The sequence below is a fragment of the Oncorhynchus nerka genome, linkage group LG20 (genome assembly GCF_034236695.1).
Source record: "Oncorhynchus nerka isolate Pitt River linkage group LG20, Oner_Uvic_2.0, whole genome shotgun sequence".
Classification (NCBI taxonomy): Eukaryota; Metazoa; Chordata; class Actinopteri; order Salmoniformes; family Salmonidae; genus Oncorhynchus; species Oncorhynchus nerka.
Window position 1 is genome coordinate 73,762,133 of NC_088415.1, and position 27,321 is coordinate 73,789,453.

The window sequence follows — 27,321 nt, forward strand, 5'->3', positions numbered from 1 at the left end:
GTTACAGAGTCTAAAAGACAAGAGAGATGAATGCAGTGGCAAAGCCATAGTGAGCTTTTGTAATCAATGGCTCAAATCAAAAGGGATGGACCATACACTGCATGCTAATGAGATGATCGCAAATAGCAATGCACACATTCTTCTGCTGGGTGCTGATGGCATCTCATAGCCCCAAGGTAGAAGAGAGCTAAGCACACTGTCTGGTCGAGCAGAATCATGTGAATACTATGGTGTCATTTTGAAAAGACTGGGGATTCATACAAGACAGAGAAAGACCTTTATAATCTGTCTGCAGTCTATGAACTTTTGTCTGAATACCTCCGTTAATTCCTCTCGTGGAGGATAATGTCACCCATTACTCTCAACGAGTATTACAAATGTATTGTCATTATGAGTGAGCCAGTTGTTCTAGTTGTTCGTTAGTATTAAGGACTGTGTGTATATTTGACTGAAGTTCCCTCTGGGGAAAAAAAGTCATTCTATTTTTCTTTTCTTTTCTTTTCTTTTCTCTTCTATTATTTCTTTCTACAGGAGAAGAATCGTTGACAATCTTCCTGGATAAGCAGAAGCTCAGTAAGAAATCGGAGGGGCAGGGAAACAGCTCGGTGGTCTCCCTGGAAGTACTGCATCAGTTGGCTGCCTCTTATTTCACAGACCGCGAGAGCACCTTAAGAAGACTTCACCACCTACAGATAGCCACCTCCGCCATAAAGGTAAATCTACTGCTACTTTCAAGGACACTCAGTCATTGAAGCATCCCGTTTCTTTTTCAGAATATATTCGATTAGTTTGCTAGAGTATATCCAATTTGTCAGTGGGTTGTACATGGGAGTTTTTGGCCGGTTAGTTTTCATTTGAATGTGAAACAGAATGATGGTAGGCTACTGAAACCTTTGGCATTGAGAAATCGTTCCGTGTTTCTGAAATACAATGCTCAACTCCAGTAAGAAAAGGTTGCATGGTAATGTTTTGTTGCTTAGCAGCTAATTACTCAGCATACATTTGAGTTACACACACACACACACACACACACACACACACACACACACACACACACACACACACACACACACACACACACACACACACACACACACACACACACACACACACACACACACACACACACACTTTAAAAGGCAGTATTCTCATCTGCATGCATCGAGTACTGATGTATCATGATGACAGGAGGCGAGTGGGTGGACAGGGTTGGCTTTCAACGTTTATTCAAATAACGTCTAAGATTTTTCAACTTTTTATCTCGGATAAAATAACTTATTCTGAACATTTCGGACTTGATCGTGATTTTAGACAATTTTCCAATTTGCCTATTAGATTCAAGTGGGGTATTCTGTGCTTTTAATGATCAGACTTTCCCTTATTTAGACAACATCCTGGTAAGCTAGTCATTCATATTGTACCTTAAATTGACAAATGGGTTTTAGAGTAAATACTTTCTGGGTATTTACCAGCACAGCTACATACCATTTGATCTCTGTTGTTCTCTGGTTGCCTCTAGAGGACAAATGTCCCATTTGACCTATGGTACACTTCACTGTCATGACCACATACAGTACACTGCCATTATTTGTTATGACACTCCATTGTCCTCAGGATATTGCAAGTATGTTTGAGCTTAGACTACACCGAGAGCAAAATATAACGATAATGATAGCAATATGACATGATCCCAGTAACAGTCCTATAATGTATGCTCCAGCTTGATCTACTTTAAACTGCATTTAACTCAATCTACAATAACTCTGTTTGGAATGTAAGATTATTTGTCAAAGTCTATAGAGCATCCATTACCATTTTACAGAGTACTGGTACCATCATCAAACTTTGTCAGAAAGTTTCACAATGGGCTGTACTAGTTATATGTATCCAAGCTAACTGGCAGACAGCAGAACCGTCTAAATAACATTATGAAGCACCGGGAATCAGTGTTTAAAACTATGTGAAAGGATAGACAGTTTAACACTCACATTAAGAAGACTTCAACCCTGCAGTGCTTCAAGACGAGAAGCTGCCGGTTACATTTTTGCAAAATTATCATCTCTAGTATGTGAGCCACCTTCTCCTCAATGCTCTGTCAACTCAGCTAATCATCCAGGAGAGAGTGGGATGTGCTTGACCTGTCTGTGTACGTGCCTTTAGGCTTTGTGGTTGCAATGAAACCTCTGGAGGAGGAATTAAATATATTGTCTTATGGTAATGCAGGGTGACCATGAAGTACTTCAATTTAGTCTGAATATATTGCAGTCTTATAGTTGAAACAAATTCAACTGACACAACTGTAGTTGAAACGTATTCACAGACACCTTCACAGACACAACAGTAAGACGAATGCAGTATAGTTCACAATGCATAGCATGTATTGTTGCACTGACTTGGTATTGTTTGACAGGGGTCAATTGAAAAACAATATTTTACAATGAATAATTTGTCAAATGCAATATTAATTGAGTCTATTGTAGCTTACTGGCAGCATTTCTTTGACAATAAATACAATCTTACTCCTACCTAACTGCAAGCGAGATTTGGAAGGAGATTTGCAAGGGAGGTTTATATTGATGGGTGAGATTTTATGAGGACAAAGTGACATCACATCATTTGTAAGACATAATTTACTGGTCAAAATTGCTCAGCCAGAGGCATATCGTTAGTATTATTGCTAGTTCTCCCATCATTAGCCTATACTCAGAAACCAACATCTTTCACTATCGTGTTCTTGTACATTCTTCTCATCCAATAACTAACTGCACTCTTGGAAAAAAATATGCTATCTAGAACCTAAAAGGGTTCATCGGCTGTCCCCATAGGAGAACCCTTTAAATAATTACTTTTGGGTTCCATGTAGAACCCTTTCCACAGAGGGTTCTATATGAAACCCAAAAGGGTTCTACCTGGAACCAAAAGGGTTCTCCTATGGGTAGAGCTGAAGAACCCTTTCGGAAACTTTTTTTTGTAAAGTCTTATATGTACAGGATCTTGCCTTTTCGATTTTTAAGCTCCGTACTACTGTATATTATTCATAAATCATTCATATGTCAATGACAGGAGTTGCAGGGGCATGTTTTCTTTTTTTCAGATTTCTCCTGACTTTTGGCAAGATAGCATTTTTTGACAGATGTGACATCTGAAAAATAGTAAAGATGATTGGTTCTCTGACTATCGTCTCAGATGAGTGCAGAAGTATTTTGGTATGGTTAGAAACCGCCCGTACTGTTTACTTTACTGCCAGAAACGGGAACAAACAGGTGCATGATTTACCAGTAATAAGGCATTAAAATATCTCCTTGTTTCCTAGGTAACAGAAACTAGGACTGGGCCACTTGGATGCAGTAACTATGACAGCCTTGATTCTGTTAGCTCTGTCTTGGTACACAGTCCTGAAAATAAAATACATCTAAAAGGTAAGCTATTTTACTCCTTTCTCAAAATGGTTGGACTGTGTTCTACTATATTTGTGTATAATCATATAAATAGAATGAATAAAACTGTCTTGGAAGCTCTAACCCTGGCAATTTGACTGGTAAGAGCTGTTCTTTGGCCCGAGGAAAAGGCTAGGGCTGGGAAACAGCCCTTGGGAGGGAGTTATCACATGATAATCCATGGGTTCGAGGGCCTTATTGCTTTTATAAAACGGTTGCCAACATATATATAACAAAAAAGATTAACGACATTTTACAAAAATGAGTAAATTAGTTTTTATACATCCTTCCACTAGACAATATAGTCCGGGCAAAAGTCAGTTGTTAGTTCTGAGGTTCTGAAGTTGCTAACCAATGAGGCTGGTCGTTAATTCTATTCTTATGTTTTTGACCCAGTTGTTCATTCTATTAATTCAGCATTAATAGAATGAACTACATGCCAACAAATCATTGGCATGTAGCTAGCTAACAGAGGTTCAATTATTACAAGATAGACAAGAACTTTAAAAAAAATATATAAATAGGCAGGCAAAAACCAGCTAGCTGATTGTCGGGTCAATAAGATAGTTATGGAGGATAGCTAGGCTAACATTACTTCTCTTTTGCTAGGTAGTTAGCCAACTACAGCTAACACGCAATCACATCAAGCAGCTGAAATGACAGCAAAGTATGTGCATTTTCATTTGTTTTACTTTTGTTTCTATTGCCAATTATTTGGATATATACATTATAAGGATCCTGATAAATGAATTCACCTGGATCAGAGAAGCTATCATTCACATTCATATGCAGAGCACGGAGGAGATCACACAAAAAAACACCTGCAACTTATAATAACCCTGCTGTACCAAACCAAATGCTAGGCTAATAGAATGGGGAAATAATTGTCTAGACACTTTTGTCCATGAAGTTTATAAATTGACTGGCTGGGCTATGGGACAGTGGATGTGCATTGATAAATGTAATGGAACTGATACAGGCATTACCCGTGGAATGCGGGAATTGTGGTGCTCTAACTCCCTGCTACCAGCGTCCAGGATCCAAACAACCAGTTTTATAAGATGCAGTAATTCCCATGGTATTTTGGAATGTTCTATTAACTGATGCTGGATTGCCATGGTAATGTAGAATGTTCATTCAAATGATGCTAAATGATGTGGCTCATGCAGTGCCAGAGTGTTATTCAGAGCGTTATCAGATTGTCCTTTCGTAAATTCAGAGTGTTTCGCTCTCGTAGCGTTCAGAGCGCACACTGGATGCTCTGGCCGAGGAGTTGCGTTCTGACCTCTCAACGGGCGTCAAGCACCCAAGCTAACAGGCTAACTTTGCATTGCTTGCTAGTTACTTCCAGACACAAATGAGAGAACACCTCACTTTGACCATTTTACTTGCCCTTAATGGTGCACAACTCCAGAATTTGTGGAGTTGACTCCGATTCCTGTGGTTGGAGTCGTAGGAGTCGACTCTTGCTCGATTCCCAAAACATGCTGAAATGGAGGCGCACACACGTAGACACCACCTCATTATTGCAGAGTCCTACTAGAAAGACTACATTTGCATTCTAGAGGACAGACATGAGCATGATGCTGCCCATTTTCTCACCAATCTAGCCTATAAAAGTCATTTTTGTTTGAATTTAGAAGGTGATGTGTAGGTACTAGAATATTTCAGATATTTCTGCTGTGTGCAGCCTTGACTGATCCCATGGGATGATGCGGCGCACTCAACGCTGATAAGCCTATTCTTTGCCATGTTGTAGCCCTATTCGGACAGGAATTATTAGAGATGTTGGTTTTGTCATTATTATCCAAGCATGTGCATTATTCCAGGGGATGATTCACACAGGATTCGTTTTTCAAAACTGCCCCTGTAATTCCACATTTTTTTCAAATTTAATTGACTCTTATGGAGGTTTTAATTGTAGGTGTGAAGATATCTCAATGTCATGTTTAGACGATAATAGGCTAGCTACATACACTGATAACTCGTGCTTGGCTGCCAAACGTATAGGTCTACCTTTAATATAAACATTCATGAAGTGTGATTATAATCATTATTTTAATGATCCATTGTCGACATCCTTCCTAATAATAATGCCCCAACATCCTGCTGATTTGAGCTGCTGAACCGTATTTGCACTTGACTGTGTTTATGGATGAGAAAGTGAACTTGCCATTTCCAAAAAGTTTAGCGGGGATGCGTTGCGATCTATTGCCGAGGACAAGGCTCTCCAGCCCTGTTCGTGGATAGCTACCATCCTGTAGGTTTTCATTCCAACCCTAATCTACCGTGTCTGAATCAGCAGCCTCCATTGGCTGGTTAATGAACTGAATCAGGTTAGTTACAACTGGGGTTGGAGCAAAAACCTATGAGAAGGTAACTCTCCAAGAACAGGGTTGGAATGCCCTGACCTAGGACAACAACAGTCAGCCAGGTTTTCATAAAATAACATATAGGCACATACAATACCTTTTATTGCACATTTCCGCCTAATTAAATTGATGCATTCGGCGATGTTCAACTTCAATTCACTGGCACTATGAAGAATAGCTTAACCATACTAATTGATAGCCTAATATATACTTTAATATACTTTTCGGGAATTTACGAGGCATTGCTAGACAAGATATTACTAGATACAGATTACCAAGCATAGCGGTTGCCCTCACTGGCTCGCCTGCTCCTCTTTCTCTTTGCTATGAAAGATTCTAGTATGTGTTTGGTCTTCGTCTGTTGCATGTAGAAAAAGCTCAGCCTACTCATTGGTAGCCCCTGCTTTAGGCTATTGAACTTCCATTAGACATCGCAAGCCAAGAAATGTAAAAATACAGATATCCTATAGCCTACATCTTTTGATTACAGATGCTCGTACAGTCTGCCTAACTGTCTGCTTGCCTGCATAACTTCCTGGCAATGCACATCCCATCCCATCTCTCTCTCCCTCGCTAGCTCGCGCTTTCTTTACTGTGAGAGATACGATCGTTTGTGTTCTCGAAGTAGACTACGGCAAATAGTTTCCTCTGTTGCAAAAATACTGGATCTTAGGAGCTGATTCCTAGCGGAATCGAAGCTTGACACCCAGAAATAATGAGTTGACACCGAGAGTCGACGGGCAAGGAGTCGATTAATCGATTATTTTTGAGTCGACTCCCCTCCACTACTTTTACTCTAGGTTGAAGATGGGAAGGTTAAGACAACTTAATAATTCCATGAGGAAGTGTTCGAAAAAAATAAGAAATTCATGGGATCAGCACCGTTGCTGATTATACAGGATTAGCATTGAAAACAATGTAGATTATGTTCAAAACATCTCAAATAAATGAATAGAATGACAGTAAAGCAGTTACGCTACAGCATGTGTTCGCTGAGTTGTTATCTGAAATTCACTACGATTTTGTTTATTTTTCACTTTGATGGTGAACTTTTTCTGCTGCTACCATTCACTCCCAGTCATTGTGAATATGGAAGCTGGTCCCAAAGATTTATGGGATATTAGAATCCTCTTATCATAACCTGTATATTTTTATCCTAGCTTTTACTTCCTGGCATGAGTGCACTCAAAATGGCTGCCAGCCCACCCATTATGCCATCATTGACTTGAACGCCCTTTCTGTTCATTATATTTTTATGTGTTTAATAATATACTCAGTATGTTCCTTGCACTTCATCTCATTTTATGGTACAGTGTGTTTATGCTGTAAGACAAATTACTTGGAATCCACAAAAGTATTTTTTTTTTGCCAGGAAGAGAAAAGTATTTAAGTTTCAAATTATCATAACTCTTCAACGGGATGTAAGTGATTATTTAGGTGGATAACCTTTACTGCAAACAGTACACTCTCCAGGCAAAGGCTTTGTATTCCCCCTTGTGTTATTCACGGTTCTTTCCAGCTCTGATCTATACAACCAATGCCCTATGATTTAGATAGGTGTAGATCAGTGCTTCAAAGCTAGCAGTGGACTCTCATTATTCACTCCTCAAGACTATTCAAGAAATTCATTCAGACTCCTGCATGATCAAATCTCAGATCATAAATCATATTTGTGAAGCAAGGTTTTTTAAATCCTTGTGTTTGGGATTAGTTTTGTTATGGATTCATCCATCTACTATGGACTAGTGCTTTAACGCAGTAAAATAAAAGATTTGGTGAAGTCCCAAATGGTACCCTATATTCCATACACGGTGCACTACTTTTGACCAGAAGGCCAAAGTTAGTGCACTATATAGGGAATAGGGTGCCATTTGGGATTCTGACTTTGAATGCTGCTTCCATAACCTGGAGAAGCCCTCAGGAGCCCTGGCTCCTAGCAAGTCCAACCAGCAGGTCCATCATGGCTGCACCGGTCCAGAAGGAGAGGCTAGACAATAGGTGATTGGGCAAAGATCAGACATAATGAGGCCCAGATGGCCAGGACGCAGTCCAAGGATGGAGGAACAGCATCTCACTAGCCAAGCTGGTATTCCCATGGACACCACAGGGATAGCTAGCAACAACGAATGGTTTAAAGAACCATTTATTTATTTAACCTTTATTTAACTAGGCAAGTCAGTTAAGAACAAATTCTTATTTAGAATGACGGCCTACGAAAAGGCAAAAGACCTCCTGCGGGGACAGGGGTTGAGATAAAAATATATATAAAAAAATAACATAAGTATAGGAAGAAACACACATCACGACAAGAGAGACAACACAACACTACATAAAGACAGACCTAAGACAACAACATAGCAAGGCAGCAAGACATGACAACAACATGGTAGCAACACAACATAGTAGCAGCACAAAACAAGGCACAAACATTATTGGGCACAGACAACAGCACAAAGGGCAAGAAGGTAGAGACAACAATACATCACGCAAAGCAGCCACAACTGTCAATACGAGTGTCTATGATTGAGTCTTTGAATGGAGAGATTGCGATAAAACTGTCCAGTTTGAGTGTTTGTTGCAGCTCGTTCCAGTCGCTAGCTGCAGCGAACTGAAAAGACGAGCGACCCAGGGATGTGTGTGCTTTGGGGACCTTTAACATAATGTGACTGGTAGATATCTCAGACCTATAAATTATAAATTGTCTCCGTATTCTAGCATGGGTAGGATGGTCATCTGAATCAGGGTTCGTTTGGCAGCTGGGGTGAAAGAGGAGCGATTACGATAGAGGAAACAAAGTCTAGATTTATAATTTAGCCTGCAGCTTTAATATGTGCTGAGAGAAGGACAGTGTACTGTCTAGCCATACTCCAAGTACTTGTATGAGGTGACTACCTCAAGCACTAAACCCTCAGAGATAGTAATAACACCTGTGGGGAGAGGGGCATTCTTCTTACCAAACCACGTGACCTTGGTTTTGGAGGTGTTCAGAACAAGGTTAAGGGTAGAGAAAGCTTGGTCAACACTTAAGAAAGCTTTGTTGTAGAGCATTTAACACAAAACCCGGGGAGGGGCCAGCTGAGTAGAAGACTGTATCATCTGCATATAAATGGATGAGAGAGCTTCCTACTGCCTGAGCTATGTTGTTGATGTAAATTGAGAAGAGCGTGGGGCCTAGGATTGAGCCTTGGGGTACTCCCGTGGTGACAGGCAGAGGCTGAGAAAGCAGATTTTCTGACTTTATACACTGCACTCTTGGAGAGAGGTAGTTAACAAACGAGGCCAAAGACCCCTCAGAGACACCAATATTCCTTAGCCGGCCCACAAGAATGGAATGGTCTACCGTGTCAAAAGCTTTGGCCAAGTCAATAAAAATAGCAGCACAACATTGCTTAGAATCATTGAGGACCTTTAAGTTTGCATTGACACATCCATAACCTGAGCAGAAACCAGATTGCATTTTTTATATATTTTTATTTATTTCACCTTTATTTAACCAGGTAAGCTAGTTGAGAACAAGTTATCATTTACAACTGCGACCTGGCCAAGATAAAGCAAAGCAGTGCAGCAAAAACAACAACACATGGAATAAACAAGCGTACAGTCAATAACAGAATAGAAAAAAAGAAAGTCTATACACAGTGTGTGCAAATGGCGTGAGGAGGTAGGCAATAAATAGGCCATAGTAGTGATAAAGTAGCAGATGATGATGTGCAAGTAGAGATACTGGTGTGCAAAAGAGCAGAAAAGTAAATAAAAACAATATGGGGATGAGGTAGGTAGATTGGGTGGGCTATTTACAGATGGACTATGTACAGCTGCAGCGATCAGATAGCTGCTCAGATAGCTCATGTTTAAATTTAGTGAGGGAAATAAAAGTCTCCAGCTTCAGCGATTTTTGCAATTCGTTCCAGTCACTGGCAGCAGAGAACTGGAAGGAAAGGCGGCCAAAGAGGTGTTGGCTTTGGGGATGAGCGGCGAGATATACCTGCTGGAGCGCGTGCTACGGGTGATTGACTGCATGTATTGGTTCCCGACTTCCCTGAACAGTTGCATATTGCGGGGACTATTGCCACAGGATGTGTTTGTGCTGGTCAAGGGCAGTCAGGTCTGGAGTGAACCAAGGGCTATATCTGTTCTTAGTTCTACATTTTTTGAAAATCAAGAAAGCCAGTTTTTCCAACACTTTTGATAAACAAGGCTAAATAAAAATATGCCTATAACAGTTGGGATCAGCTTGATCTCTCCCTTAAAATAAAGGATGAACCATGGCTGCCTTCCAAGCAATGGAAACCTCCCCAGAAAGGAGAGACAGGTTAAAACGGTTGGAGATAGGCTTGGCGGTGATAGCGGCAGAAACCTTAAAAAGAAGAAAGGGTCTAAACCATCCGACCCAGATGTTCTTTTGGGGTCAGGTTTCAGGAGCTCCTCTAGCACCTTGGACTCAGTGACTGCCTGCAGGGAGGAACTTTGTAGCGGGGCAGGGGAAATGAGGGAGAAGCATCGGGGATAGTCGCATTAAAAGGGGTGAGAGATGAAGAAATGTTGGACGGGCAAGGAGGCATGGCTGAGTCAAATAGGAATCCTGACTTAAGGAAGTGGTGATTAATTAAAGACCTTAGCCATGTGCTTCTTGTCAGTAACAACCATATCATCGAACTTTAAGGGACATGGGCAGCTGTGAGGAGGAGGGTTTATTCTCCATGTCTTTAACCGTTTTCCAGAATTTCTTGGGGTTAGACCCACAGAGAGAGAATGCTCCTTAAAGTAACTAACTTTGGCCTTTCGGATAGCCTGAGTGCACTTATTTATCAATTGCCTGAATGAGAGCCAGTCAGCCAAATGCAATTCTTGAGGTGGAGTAACTCTGCAACATCACAGTCGAACCAGGGGCTGAACCTGTTTTTAATTCTAATTTTCTTTATGGGGGTGTGTTTGTTAACAATACCACTGAAAATATCAAAAAAAGAAGGCCCAAGCGTTTTCGACAGAGGGGATCAAGCTGATTCTATACCATTTTACAGAGGCCAGTTCATGAAGGAAGGCTTGCTCATTAAAGTTTTTTAGAAAGCGTCTATTACAAATCAGGACAGGTCATTTCACTGAGCAGCCATTACGAACATCTGATAGGCCAAAACGGAAACCTGGGTAAAGCTTGGGTTAGGTGGAGACTGAGAGTAGTAGAATATCACACAATAAAGTTATATGTGGCTTAATGTTCTATTGATAGAAAATATAATGAAGAGAAACTATTATGAATACTTTTTTTTACAATCCAGTTATTTTCAGCTAATTAAAAATACCATAAAAACACTGGATTTTGGTCAATATAACCACAGATGATGCAATCTCTATTGCACCCCAGACTGCCCTTTCACACCTGGACTAAAGGAACACCTATGTGAGAATGCTATTCATTGACTACAGCTCAGTGTTCAACACCATAGTGCCATCAAAGCCCATCACTAAGTTAAGGACCCTGGGACTAAACACCTCCCTCTGCAACTGGATCCTGGACTTCCTGACGGGCCACCCCCAGGTGGGAAGGGTAGGTAACAACACATCCGCCACGCTGATCCTCAACACGGGTGCCTGTTCACTCATGACTGCACAGCCAGGCAAGACTCCAACATCATCATTAAGTTTGCTGATGACACAACAGTGGTAGGCCTGATTACAGACAAAGATGAGACAGCCTATAGGGAGGAGGTCAGAGAGGAGGTCAGAGAACTGACCGTGTGGTGCCAGAACAACAACCTCTCAATGTGATCAAGAGAAAGGAGCTGATTGTGGATTACAGGAAAAGCACGCCCCCATTCTCATTGATGGGGCTGTATTGGAGCAGGTTGAGAGCTTCAAGTTCCTTGGCGTCCACATCACCAACAAACTAACATGGTCCAAGCACACCAAGACAGTCGTGAAGAGGGCACGACAAAACCTATTCCCCCTCAGGAGACTGAAAAGATTTGGCATGGGTCCTCAGATCCTCAAAATCTTTTACAGCTGCACCATTGAGAGCATCCTGACGGGTTGCATCACTGCCTGGTATGGCAACTGCTCTGCCTCCGACTGCAATGCGTAAGGCCCAGTACATCACCGGGGCCAAGCTGCATGCCATCCAGGACTTCTATACCAGGCGGTGTCAGAGGAAGGCCCCAAAAATTGTCATAGACTCCAGCCACCCTAGTCATAGACTGTTCTCTCTGCTACCGCACGACAAGCGGTACCGGACCGCCAAGACTATGTCCAAGAGGCTTCTAAACAGCTTCTACCCCCAAGCCATAAGACTCCTGAACATCTAATCAAATGGCTACCCAGACTATTTGCATTGCCCCCCACCCCCCACCCCCACGCTGCTGCTACTCTCTTATTATCGATGCATAGTCACTTTAATAACTCTATCTACATGTGCATATTACATATTACCTCGACACTGACACACCCGCACATAGACTCTGTACCGTTACCACCTGTATATAGCTCTGCTGTTGTTATTTATTGCTGCTCTTTAATTATTTGGTATTCTTATCTCTTACTTTTTTGGTATTTTCTTAAAACTGCATTGTTGGTTAAGGGCTTGTAAGTAAGCATTTCACTGTAAGGTCTACACCTATTGTACTCGGCGCATGTGACAAATAACATTTGATTTGGATATAATACAATGAATCTAATTGTGGTGGTCTACAATCCGAAAGGTGTCTTACGGCACTAGTAAAATCCTTAAGGATAATAACCCTATTCAAATAGGCTTACGTGTGAAGTTGAAGTAGATAAACATTGTAGTAGGGTTACTAGAAAACAAACAAGGACAGTTAATCCCATTTCAGTACATCTACTATTATTTGCAACTCAAAGGCCATGTGGTCTATAATAATAATAAATGGCAGAGGTTAATGCCAGTCTAATAAATGTTATATTTTCCAATTCTTTAAAAGCAGGCTGTAAGGTTGTCTGCAGACAAGCATTTCAGCGAACACTAATTTGCTTCGAACACCCACGACAGGAATGTCACCACAAGTCAAAGGTGAAACAAACACAAAGTAGTGTGAGGAGAGGAATGAGCCCTGAGCATTATTTTCTTTCAGCCATCACCAATTATAAACACAGCTTTTTCCAATTTCTAGCGCCTTCTTCAGGTTTGACATTTAAATTGTCAACCCACTTAATACCGCCGTCTCCTGAAGGAAGCTCCCTGCTGACAGAGACCCGCTAACTACTGAGAGGTGGTTGGAAATCTGTAACATTATATGAGCTCTTTTTTGAAATAGAGAGAGAGAGTGTGTGTGCCTTGGTGCGTGTGTGTGTGTGTGTGTGTGTGTGTGTGTGTGTGTGTGTGTGTGTGTGTGTGTGTGTGTGTGTGTGTGTGTGTGTGTGTGTGTGTGTGTGTGTGTGTGTGTGTGTGTGTGTGTGTGTGTGTGTGTGTGTGTGTGTGTGTGTGCGCATGTTTCATTATATTCTTCTAATGTGTAGAAGTTTATTTTGCAAAAAAGTCTGAAGTCCCCACAAGAGATCAGACATTAGCACAGGAAGATAAATGATATATGGGAAAGTGTTGTTCTTGACAACTGAAGCTTGCAATTCCAAAGAAAAGTGCTAGTTGCACTGTCTCCAAAAAGAGGCAAGGATGGAGGGTCTGGGGAGAAGTCTGTTATTTAGCTGTCTCCCAAATTAAAGCTATCTCTGCCAGCTAGCTCTCCTATTGGCTCACAGAACCTGACAGCCGCCAAGGCAGGGATGGAAGACTGTGACTAATTGTGTCTGCTCTCCACAATCCAGAAAGTAAATACCAAGGAACACACATAAATATTCACAATAAGGCATACAGATTGACTCCCGCTCTTGAAATATGTCCAAAGTGGTGCAACTGACAGGGAGCCTTTGTCAAAGGATAACATGATCATTAGATTCCAAACACCTACAGCTTCTGACTAAACAAAAACATTTTGAGAGAAAAAAAGCACACAATTGAATGCATATTATTGAACTCTCTGCAATAATATGAATATGTATTGATCATGCATATTTTAAACACTACAAAAATATAATGGGTTTTCAAATTGCTTGTGATTTGATGGTGTCTTTATCCACATTACATATCACCTATTTTAGGTGCATCTGTAACAATTGTAGGAGATTTGTGCAGGTGTAGATCCATAGGGGAGGCTGATGGGTGGCATTGTTTTATAGAACTGTTCCATCAAAATGTTGGTTGCGTCTCAAATAGCACCCTATTTCCTAAGTAGTGTAGTATCGTAAGTGCATAGTTCCATAACCTTGATCACATACACTCTGGATTTTGTTTTGCAGTCTCTACCATAATCTCTAATGCCCATTTACTAGCAACCAGGTTCCCTTGTCTTGCTGTGGCTAAACTAACCCAATTACAGTCATTTCCATCTCATTTTTAGACTTACGCTCTCGCTATGGAGGCTCTTTGAGGGATAAACGTGACATGTATAACTTGATGTCACTACAATATAATAATGCATAAATGACAAGATTCTATAATATTCTCCTCTGTGCTCAGGTTTACAGGATGTCCTTCCAGAATTCCTCCGGAACCGTTTTGTGGAGGCTGCTCTCAGCTACGTGGCATGCAACACTGAGGGGGAGCTTTTGTGTCGTAACAATGACTGCTGGTGCCGCTGCTCTGCCAAGTTCCCTGATTGTAACTGCCCCTTGGCTGATATCAAAGTCATGGAGGAAAATCTGCACAAAAGCAAGGAATCCTGGACCAACTTCAACACTGAATTTATGGAATCAGGTGGGCTATTTGTTTGTTATTTGTTATTCATTTCCATCAAGCTGCATTTGAAAGCTTTTGGGAGGAGCAGGACACAGGTGTGCTATAAAATGCACAAGATCAATAAAAAATAAAAAACAGTTTCCCCAAAATGGCTACAACCATTTGACTCAATATCAACAAACAGCTAGCTAATGCCGTGAATATGTACAACTAGATGTACTGGTGCCTCTCAGGCAGTTCTTGATTGGGAACAACTTTACTGAAAAATGTGATTGTTTCTCTTGAGTGTGTTTATAATCTTGTATATTTGTATTATGTTGTATTTGTAAATTGTGAATATGCAGGGCTCCCTTGAAAAAGAGACATTGGTCTCAATGGGACTTTAATGTAAAAAAGAAAAACAGAAGAAGAAAAACAAGTGTAGTTTGACATTGGAGGCAGGTAGTGTTCCCCATTGTAATGTTTTATCTAATGTGTATCTGCGCGAGGGCTTCTCTCCATCTGTTGGATACTGTATGATATAGAAAGTGCATACTGAGTGAAGTTTTGAAAGCACAGGCATGCTCCCTTAATTCCCTGAACATCATTTTGACAATACCTGACTTAGCAATATCAGAGCACCTCTCGCATTAAATTGTTATAAGATGCTGCGTTGTTGACAGGCTACTGAAAAGGAGGAATAAGTTCCTCATAATTGCAGCACATTCTTGTTCTGCTGACATTGTTTTTGTCTGAAGCCTAACTGAAGCAATTTGTCATGAAAAGGAGCACATGGCCCCTTTCATTCTTTTAGATGGTTGAGTGTCAAAATAAGTAATGCGCAAAAAATATCATAAAAGGCACATGCACACACACACACACACACACACACACACTCAAACACCTTAACCCAAGCTGAAAAATGTATGATGTACAATACAGAGGGAGGAAGTGATCTCAGCACTAAGCATTTTTAATGGGGCAGAGTGTTTGTCTTTTCATGGCTCTCCACTTGCCACAGAGAGCAAAGCATCCAAGGCTCAGTGCGGCTGGTTAGAGTCTGCTTAGTCTGCATGCGAGGTTGAGCTGCAGCAGTTCTAGTGAGATTAGCTGATAAATAATGTGGCGAGGAAAAACTTGAAATTGGTGGGAAGTGCTGGCACATCAAGTATTTCACCCAGCCAAGGAATGATCCAAACAGAGAGATAAATCCTGTCTCTGTCTCCAAAGCCTCTTCTGTCCCACGATGGGGCTTTATTGAAAGCACCCCCAAATATATTTAACTGTAGGCCTTCACTCATCAAAATGCATGTGGGTCTTTCTATAAACTAGCGTAACAATGAGGATTTCCTACACTGGACAACTTGTTACAGATATGCCATTGACAATAATCTGCAAAAAATGTTAATGTCATTACATTAAGATTTAAGGGACGATAATGGCTACATTCAATAAAATTCACGAGTTGGTTTAAAACATATGTTTAACCCTTTATCATGGTTGGTGTCTTGATGGATTTGTACAAAATCATGTGACATTAAACATGACTTTTCTGTCTTTATTTATGGCTGTGTAAGTTGTCATTATATCATATGAGTAGTGTGTGACCCTAGAGTGGCAACAAATATATTCTAAATTATATCAATGGGTCATTCTTTATTGGGATTGCTTTATACTGTTCAATTCAACTTCAACCTAAAATAATTTCCTGCATTTCCATCAATTTCTGCATTTCGAGATAATTTCCACACTGCCACGATATGGGCAAAAATACTAGGCCTTATTTTTAACCAAATGTTGCAATTGTGATTTATGTCACTTTTGGAATCGTGGAAATAGAATGTCTATTATAATTATATAATTTGAATATAAATAATAGTGGGAACTTTGAATACAGTATTGTTTGACATGACAACGAATGAAAATGCCATGGATGTGTTATTGTGACAGGGTAGGAACCAAAGTGATGTTGTGTTTCCTAGGTGACCCTAAAATCTTTGGCTACATTAAATCTTTATTCATATAGCCAACATATTCATGCTTCGCATACTTGTCTTTGATTTAGAAGATACTGTTGCACAACCAACATGCTGATGTAGGCCTCCACCAGCACTGGTATCAGGCTATATTAGCTAGCTACGTTTGCACTGACTCAATACTTTAATTAGCAAGTTAGCTAGCCAGCCAGCTAACTAGCGATCAGCATTAGTGGCTAACACGATTTATCTTAACTTACTAAGAAAATACAAACTAGCTGTTTGCAGATGTAAGAATCACAAACTAATATTGTAATTATAGAATGCTTGTGGATTTATATTAAGATCAAACATTGTCATCAACATTGTTGCATGTACTGCATTGACCATGCAGACTGAACGAAAGTGTCTCGTGGCCAAGCAACAGCTAATGCGCTCCTTGAGTGACAGGGGTGGGACAAGGTCTGTGTGGAAAGCAGCATGGAAAGAGAGAGAGCGGAGAGGGATGACTCAAGTAGCGGAGTAAATTATAAAAATGGACGTTACACACGGCGTATCACATTTAACAAACCTAACATCAAAATAACGTTATAGAAGGTAAAGTAAAACACCAAACCAGTCCGTGTATCAATATCGGTATAAAGTAAAATACGGTATACCTCTCAGCCATACTGTTAGCTAGCTAGCTAACATTAGCTGGCTGGCTCGCTAGCTATCTCTGTAGTAATATTATTCATATCTCAGAGCTATTTTCTTTGCTAGTTAAAAAGTGTAATTAAATTGTTGAAAGCATTACAGTTGCAGTCACCAACGCTCTGGATAACATAAAAACAGCCTAACCAGCTCTGCTAGGGCGAGTAAAATGGTCCGTGAGCTGTTCTCTCATTTGTGTCTGGAAGTAGCTTTAACAAGTGACTCCACTATGCAAGTAACCATTTCAATATAATGTTAATGATGTCACTGCGACAACTGTTGATAGACGTAGCTGGTAAATTCGCTCTGGTTAATTACTCTGATTTCCGAGTACTCTCGTTTGAGTTTGCAAGAGCGCAGAATAACTGACGAATTTAAGAACGCTCAACACCTGTTGAATATGGCCGGTGTCAGTAAACTTTGGCAAAAAAGCTTAATTAAGTTGTTGCCAGCAGCACAGTTGCAGTCCCCAACGCTCTGGATAACATAACAGCGTAAATAGCTCCGCTAGGGCAAGTAAAATGGTCAGTGAGCTGTTCTCTCATTTTTGTCTGGAAGTAGCGAGCAAGCTTGGGTGCTTGACCACTGTTGTTAGGACATAACGCTCGGATTAACCGTTTAAGAGATCGGTGAGGCTAAAGCTTAAGATGGTGTGAATGATGCTGAATGGGTGTAGACAAAGAAGAGCTCTTAGTAGGTGTACCAAAATATTCAAAGGCCATTTTCTCAAAAGTGAGATTACAAGTTTATCAACTTTCAAAGCAAAATTACTTTCCCATTGTTCCTAAACTGTAGTGTATGATAAACCATTTTCTAGCTCTGAGTCTCTACTTTTATCCAATGTGAGAAACACCATTTCAAATTTTGCTACATAAGACCGACTCGAGCCGTCTGGTCACATATTAAGTATTAATCAGTTAAATTAGACATTGAACTTGAACACTGTAAGAAGCCTGGATCCTGCTTTGGGACAGTTTTGGTATCGAGATATCAGAAATGCAGTGTAACTCTGTAACATTTTGTGTCTCTATATGTTATTTGGTGAAAACAGTTTTCATGGGCACACAAATCCATGATAGTAAATGCGATTGCAAAATCAGATGCTTATAACCGAAAGTCACCTTACCTTGATACTTACTGTAAAACCTAAATTGATACTCTCGTTAACGTGGTTCTTCAATAATTATGCATAATACTTGCTGGATGCGCATTTGGTGTCCAGCTGATTGGTTACTGTGTGCAATTGTGTAAATAGACTTTTGCACAGCACCCAATGCTATTCCTATTAATTATTCTGAATAACAAATACATTTAAAAATATATTTATTTTACTATTAACAATATGATCTGGTAATGAAATAACATGACAGATAGATTTTGTTTTCCATGTTATTTTAAACAATATAAAGGGCTTGAAGCAGCTTATGTGAACTTGAATTTGGAGCCCAGAAATTCAAGTACTGGAATAGGCCTACCTTGAAAATCTGAAATTTCCTTCTTGAAATTTGGTTCTCGAAAAGTCCTTGTAATTATTGTGTAAGTTCTCCTGCTCCCTTGCAATTATCCAGGATTTCCTTTTTGATCTGTTTTTATGAGAGTCCAGAAAGTGGAGAGCAACACAATTGATGGGTGTTGTGCTACTCTTTTGCGGTAAAACCATGTGTGGTTATTGCTTCAACTTGACTTTCCTCAGAAATCCTTTCCTAAAAAATGGAACCTGGTTTTTTGTCACTTTCTCATTATAAAAACATCGATGATGAGATTCAAAGGTGAGATTAATGCTACTGCTAATCATGGCTTTATTATGTGTGCCAATATCGGCCACATAGGCTCCAGAAAAATCGCTGTGCATGCATCCAATCTGTTTAGTCAGGCAATGTCCACATTATTCTCAAATATATTTAATGTAATAATAATTTCAATATCAATGCATTGGTTAGGTCTAAAAAACAAAAAGCATTTTTCTTAAAGTGGTTGTCAAATTTTTGGACACTTTTACATGCTTTTTGAGGTACTTGAAAATTGTATTTAAGTGCTTGAAAAAGTCCTTGAATTTGACTTGCCAATGTCTGTATGAATCCTGCTGAAAGGATGTATAGTCCTAAGCCTATATTGTTATAGGTGGAGATATGGGAAATTTGCATATATTCACTTCTTAAGTGCACATGTGGAACTGAATGAAAATCCGTTTTATTTTTGTTTCAATCCAATTTAAAAAATGTATCCCAATGTTACACATTGGCTCCATTATTTATAGAAAGACCCATATCTCCTTTGAGCAGATGAAATGGCTAGCTCCAGAGGACAAGGCCAGCCAAGGCAAAGCCTGACTAGAATTATATTTACTCCAGTCATGAATCTGTTTTCATTATCTGAAAACTAGATGGCTTGGGAGTCTGGTAATAATAGGGCCTTTAAGTATAAACTATTATTGCAACTTCTGCGGGATTGGTGTCCCTTCCATGGGACGGTTGAGCTAACGTAGGCTAATGCAATTAGCATGAGGTGGTAAGTAACAAGAACATTTCCCAGGACATAGACATACAGTGCCTTGCGAAAGTATTCGGCCCCCTTGAACTTTGCGACCTTTTGCCACATTTCAGGCTTCAAACATAAAGATATAAAACTGTATTTTTTTGTGAAGAATCAACAACAAGTGGGACACAATCATGAAGTGGAACGACATTTATTGGATATTTCAAACTTTTTTAACAAATCAAAAACTGAAAAATTGGGCGTGCAAAATATTATTAGTATCTGATATTGGCAGAAAGCTTAAATTCTTGTTAATCTAACTGCACTGTCCAATTTACAGTAGCTATTACAGTGAAATAATACCATGCTGTTGTTTGAGGAGAGTGCACAGTTTTGAACATGGTCATTTATTAATAAACAAATTAGGCATATTTGGGAATGCAATGAGATATGCATATCCTTGATTCTGGGCCTGAGTTATAGGCATTTAGATTTGGATATGTAATTTTAGGTGAAAACTGGGGAAAAACAGCAGTTTTAGGCTCTGACAATACAACAAAGACTTGATTGTTTACGTTTAAAAATGCATTGATTGTGGTGACATAATGTTTACACTACAGTACATACTGTAGTTATACTTGTGAACACACAATACTAATTCAAGTAGGAATTGCAAGATAGTAGCCTAATACCACTGCGGGCAGTAGTCATTTTCCAAATTAATTCCTGCTATCTTTGTTGAGCACAATCATTGAAATGGCTCAGAAAGCCAATGTCACAGGACATCAGGTTGTAATGAATGCATTCGTCAAGTTGAATGAACCTCCGGAGTAAACAAAGCTAGCAAACAAAGCTATGTCGATGTTGATTAAAATATATATATATATAATAATAATAATAATAATTGAAGGACTAATGTTTAATATATGATGCCTCATTAGTGACGCAATTTCTACACAGATTTCTATGACTGACAAAGCAAAACCAATTTCTCACTCTGGCACCCAGGCTACCCCTAATATTAGTTGTATAGTTGTATAGTCAAATGAGCTACACTATTGTATGTAAATCTGCAATGGACACACATTACATGAATCTTAACAGGTTTGTTTACCTTACTGGGTGGATTTTTTTAATCCGTCAAAAATAATCTGTCAATACCTTTTAACTACCATAATAAACAATGTGCAGAAGTGTAAAATCTGCCCATAAATGTCAAGTATTCTCTCAGTGTTAGATTTACTTTTCTTTCGTTATACAGTGCAAATCACCTAATTGTCACAATGTTTCCATTATGTTAATTAAAACATGCCTTCAAGTAACAGTGAGTTGTTTGATACATGGTACCAACAACAAATAGTCTTGGCACTGCTTCACCATCAATGCCTGCCAGTTGAAATTCCACTGATGTCTTGCCCATTTCTGCATTTATTACCTCAAAAAAGCATGGACTGCGAGTGCTTAGATGTGGCACATACAAATTTTGAATGCGACAGATTTGTACAAACATGAAAAAGACTTATCCAGAAATGGATTTCTTTGGTTCAATTGCTGGCAACATCTCCCAACCTTTTTTGTTATTTTATTTGATTTATTCATGGGAATACATTTGGCAGTAAATTCATATTTGTATCTTAAAAGCAGCAACGTAGGTCATTTTTGACCTCAATTGGTAATGATTGAGCCTGTCAAGTAGTGACACATTTCAATTTATTAACTTTTTGTAACACAAGTTATTGGTTTTCATTCCCCAAAATAAGCATATATTTTAAGATTTTCACACATTTATAGTCAAATTTCATGTTTAAAATTTTACATTTTTTATATTTTTCATGTTTTGAATAGTTCATTTTATAAATGTCACCCATAACAACTTGTGATGGACATTTGTCTGTTATTCATTCAAAGTGTTTCTGTGATACTCAGAGGCTGAGAAATTCAGCTCATTAGAAGTACTGCTATGGGGGCCTCCCGAGTGGCGCAGCGGTCTAAGGCACTGCATCGCCGTGCTAGAGGAGTTACTACAGACCTGCGTTCATACCCGGACTGTGCCATAACTGGCCGTCGCTGGGAGTCCCAGAGGACAGCGCACAAATGGCCCAGTGTCGTCCGGGTTAGAGGAGAGTTTGGCCGGGGAGCCTTTACTTGAATCATCGCACCCTAGCGACTCCTTGTGGTGGGCCGGTGCCTGTAGGCTGACCCAGGAAGCCAATTGAACAGTCTTTCATCCAACACATTGGTGCAGCTGGCTTCCGGGTTAAGCTGGCAGGTGTTAAGGAGCACGGTTAGGAGGACGCATGACTCCATCTTCACCTCACCTGAGCAAATTGAAGAGTTGCAGCGATGAGACAAGATCAAAAAAGGGGGGTAGGTAAAAAACAAAATAATACAGCAAAAAAAATAAGGGAAAAAGAAGTACTGGTACGACCTAGCCACTGATGGAGCATTATAGGCGATAGATTTTGTGCTCTAACTTTGGAACGCTATGGGCTATCAACTCAACTTGATAGAGAGCCATTATTGGAATCTAAATATGTATTTACGTTTATATTTTCATTGTATTTTTATAGTGGCTGCCATGCCCCCCAGGGGCCAAATCTGGGGTGGCTCCATAGATTTATATCTATATCAATCAATCACATTTATTTATAAAGGCCTTCTTACATCAGCTCATGTCACAAAGTTCTGTACAGAAACCCAGCCTAAAACCCCAAACAGCAAGCAATGCAGGTGTAGAAGCATGGTGGCTATGAAAAACTCTCTAGAAAGGCCAGAACCTTAGAAGAAACCTAGAGAGAAACTAGGCTATGAGGGGAGGCCAGTCCTCCTCTGGCTGTTCTGTGTGTAGATTATAACAGAACATGGCCAAGATGTTCAAATGTTCATAGAGACAAGCAGGGTCAAATAATAATAATTACAGTGATTATCGAGGGTGCAACAGGTCAGCACCTCAGGAGTAAATGTCAGGTGGCTTTTCATAGCTGATCATTCAGAGTATCTCTACTGCTCCTGCTGTCTCTAGAGAGTTGAAAACAGCAGGCCTGGGACAGGTAGCACGTCTGGTGAACAGGTCAGGGTTCCATAGCCGCAGGCAGAACAGTTGAAATTGGAGCAGTAGCATGGCCAGGAGGACCAGGGACAGCAAGTAGTCATCAGGCCAGGTAGTCCTGAGGCATGGTCCTAGGGCTCAGGTGCTCCGAGAGAGAGAAAAAAGAGAGAAAGTATTAGAGAGAGCATGCTTAAATTCACACAGGACACCGGATAAGACAGGAGAAATACTCCAGATATAACAGACTGACCCTAGTCCCCCGACACATAAACTACTGCAACATAAATACTGGAGGCTGAGACAGGAGGGGTCGTTAGACACTGTGGCCCCGTCCGACGATACCCCCAGACAGGGCCAAACAGGCAGGATATAACCCCAACCACTATGCCAAAGCACAGCCCCCACACCACTAGAGGGATATCTTCAACCACCAACTTACTATCCTGAGACAAGGCCGAGTATAGACCACAAAGATCTCCGCCACGGCACAACCCAAGGGGGGGCGCCAAACCGGACAGGAAGATCACGTCAGTGACTCAACCCACTCAAGTTACACACCCCTCCTAGGGACGGCATGGAAGGGCACCAGTAAGCCAGTGACTCAGCCCCTGTAATAGGGTTAGAGGCAGAGAATCCCAGTGGAGAGAGGGAAACCGGCCAGGCAGAGACAGCAAGGGTGGTTCGTTGCTCCAGTGCCTTTCCGTTCACCTTCACACTCCTGGGCCAGACTACACTCAAGCATAAGACCTACTGAAGAGATGAGTCCTACTGAAGCATGCTCTCTCTTTAAAGACTTAAAGGTTGATGAGTCTGCGTCTCTCACGTAGGTAGGCAGACCATTCCATAAAAATGGAGCTCTATATTAATTGTCAGACTCAACAGAAGATCTCTTAGTTTCTTGGGACCTAGAACAAGTATCTCTGTTTTGTCCGAATTTAAAAGTAGAACATTTGCAGCCATCCACTTCCTTATGTCTGAAACACAGGCTTCCAGGGAGGGCAATTTTGGGGCTTCACCATGTTTCATTGAAATGTACAGGTGTGTATCATCCGCATAGCAGTGAAAGTTAACATTATGTTTCCGAATGACATCGCCAAGAGGTAAAATATATAGTGAAAACAATAGTGGTTCTAAAACGGAGCCTTGAGGAACACCGAAATGTACAGTTGATTTGTCAGAGGACAAACCATCCACAGAGACAAACTGATATATTTCCGACAGATAAGATATAAACCAGGCCAGAACTTGTCCGTGTAGACCAATTTGGGTTTCCAATCTCTCCAAAAGAATGCGGTGATCGATGGTATCAAAAGCAGCACTAAGGTCTTGGAGCACGAGGACAGATGCAGAGCCTCGGTCTGACGCCATTAAAGTGTAATTTACCACCTTCACAAGTGCAGTCTCAGTGCTATGATAGGGTCTAAAACCAAACTGAAGCATTTCGTATACATTGTTTGTCTTCAGGAAGGCAGTGAGTTGCTGCGCAACAGCTTTTTCAAAAAATGTTGAGACCAATGGGAGAATCGATATAGGCTGATAGTTGTTTATATTTTCTGGGTCAAGGTTTGGCTTTTTCAAGAGAGGCTTTATTACTGCCACTTTAGTGAGTTTGGTACACATCCGGTGGATAGATAGCTGTTTATTATGTTCAACATAGGAGGGCCAAGCACAGGAAGCAGCTCTTTCAGTAGTTTAGTTTGAATAGGGTCCAGTATGCAGCTTGAAGGTTTAGAGGCCATGATTATTTTTCATCAATGTGTCAAGAGATATAGTACCAAAAATCTTGAGTCTCCCTTGATCCTAGGTCCTGGCAAAGTTGTGCAGACTCAGGAAAACTGAGCTTTGGAGGAATACGCAGATTTAAAGAGGAGTCCGTAATTTGCTTTCTAATGATCATGATCTTTTCCTTAAAGAAGTTCATGAATTTATCACTGCTGAAGTGAAAGCCATCCTGTCTTGGGGAATGCTGCTTTTAGTTAGCTTTACTACAGTATAAAAATACGTCCTCAATTAAGTTGGAAAAATAGGATGATCGAGCAGCAGTGAGGGCTCTTCGATACTGCACAGTACTGTCTTTCCAAGCTAATAGGAAGACTTCCAGTTTGGTGTAGAGCCATTTCCATTTCAATTTTCTGGAAGCTTGCTTCCGAGCTCGGGTATTTTCTGTAAACCAGGGAGTTACTTTCTTATGAAAAATATTTTTTGTCATAAGGGTATTGCACAAGGATAGATTGAGTCCTTCAGTTAGATGGTTAACTGATTTTTGCACTCTGACGTCCGTGGTTAGGCGGAGGGAGTCTGGAAGGGCATCTATGAATCTTTGGGTTGTCCGAGAATTTTTAGCACGACTTTTGATGATCCTTGGTTGGGGTCTGAGCAGATTATTTGTTGTGATTGCAAATGTAATAAAATGGTGGTCTGATAGTCCAGGATTATGAGGAAAAATATTAATATCCACAACATTTATTTCACGGGACAAAACTAAGTCTAGAGTATGACTGTGGCAATGAATAGGTCATGTTGGATAAAACCCAATGAGTCGATGATGGCTCCGAAAGCCTTTTGGAATGGGTCTGTGGACTTTTCCATGTGAATATTAAAGTCACCAAAAATGAGAATATTATCTGCCATGACTACAAGGTCCGATAGGATTTCAGGAAACTGTGAGGAATGCTGTATATGGCCCAGAGGCCTGTAAACAGTAGCTATAAAAAGTGATTGAGTAGGATTGATAGGGATTTTATGAATAATGACTAAACAATATCTACATTTTAAATAGAACTATAACTAATTAAACTCTACTCTGTTTTATTATATCTTATTAATAATGTTAATTCATAAGGAAGGGATTGTGTAGCATGAAACAGGGGGTAATTAAACATAATAAATACCATTCCAGCTAGGTTGGGGAGGAAATGTATTGTGGGTTTTAAGTAAGCTGAAAGGATCGTTAACCTATGGTTGAACCGACTCAACTTAGCTCTGGGATGTTTAGATAAGGCAGTGAGTGTCTCCCTAGGTTTTCCATTATCTGGAACTGTCTGCTGAATAGTGATAGATGAAGACTTCAGAAGTTAACCTTGATATAAGTGTGTGTCTGGAGTGCGCGAGCTAGGGGGTTGGAATAAACTTTTGAACCTGCTTTGTCCTGGTAGATAGGAGGAAGGACATTTTATAACCTATGACGTCATATTTTGTATATAAACTGTTGTTCGTGGTTTCATGGCAGCGCGCTCCGAGAATAAATACTATTATCTAATTTTGATAAAACTGGTCTCTGTCTATTTTATGCAAATAAGAATCTTACAAATTCTCATAAAATAGACTAAGTGAATTTAATTAATGAACACATATAGGAATTATGAAATTCTGATGACAAGGCTGCATGGATTTCATGACTAGAAGCTCAAATGACGAAAACGTGTTTTTTGTTGTTGTAAATTGACATTTGCTATCAGAAATGTTAGCAACACCTTCGCCTTTGCGGGATGCACGGGTGATATGGTCTCTAGTGTAACCAGGAGGTGAGACCTCATTTAACACAGTAATTCATCAGGCTTAGGCCATATTTCAGTCAGGCCAATCACATCAAGATTATGATCAGTGATTAGTTCATTGACTATAACTGCCTTGGAAGTGAGGGATCTAACATTAAGTAGCCCTATTTTGAGATGTGAGGTATCACAATCTCTTTCAATAATGGTAGGAATGGAGAAGGTCTTTATTCCTGTGAGATTGCTAAAGCGAACACCGCCATGTTTAGTTTTGCCCAACCTAGGTCGAGGCACAGGCACTGTCTCAATGGGGATAGCTGAGCTGACTACACTGACTGCTAGTGGCAGACTCCACTAAACTGGCAGGCTGGCTAACAGCCTGCTGCCTGGCCTGCACCCGATCTCATTGTGGAGCTAGGGGAGTTAGAGCCCTGTCTATGTTCGTCGATACGATGAGATCACCCCTCCAGCTAGGATGGAGTCCGTTACTCCTCAACAGGCCAGGCTTAGTCCTGTTTGTGGGTGAGTCCCAGAAAGAGAGCCAATTATCTACAAATTCAATTTTTTGAGAGGGGCAGAAAACAGTTTTCAACCAGCGATTGAGTTGTGAGACTGCTGAGACTGCTGAGCTCATCACTCCCCCTAACTGGGAGGGGGCCAGAGACAATTACTCGATACCGACACATCTTTCTAGCTGATTTACACGCTGAAGCTATGTTGCGCTTGGTGACCTCTGACTGTTCATCCTAACATTGTTGGTGCCTACGTGAATAACAATATCCCTATACTCTCTACACTCGCCAGTTTTAGCTTTAGCCAGCACTATCTTCAGATTAGCCTTAACGTCAGTAGCCCTGCCCCCTGGTAAACAGTGTATGATCGCTGGATGATTAGTTTTAAGTCTAATACTGTGGGTAACGGAGTCGCCAATGACAAAGGTTTTCAATTTGTCAGAGCTAATGGTGGGAGGCTTCGGCGTCTCAGACCCTGTAACAGGAGGAATAGAGACCAGAGAAGGCTCGGCCTCTGATGCCGACTCGATGCTTAATGGGGAGAACCGGTTGAAAGTTTCTGTCAGCTGAATGAGCAACACCGGTTGAGCA

The 27,321-nt window shown here is 40.5% G+C and overlaps 1 protein-coding gene across 1 annotated transcript in view; it reads left to right on the forward strand.

Annotated features, from left to right (window-relative positions):
- LOC115103102 (BMP/retinoic acid-inducible neural-specific protein 3) overlaps positions 1-27,321 on the forward strand; it is a 70,629-nt gene that overhangs the window by 14,571 nt on the left and 28,737 nt on the right. Inside the window, exons 3-5 of the mRNA XM_029623738.2 lie at positions 532-713; positions 3,314-3,419; positions 14,334-14,570. Coding sequence (XP_029479598.1) covers positions 532-713; positions 3,314-3,419; positions 14,334-14,570 — 525 coding nt within the window. The remainder of the gene's footprint in view (positions 1-531; positions 714-3,313; positions 3,420-14,333; positions 14,571-27,321) is intronic.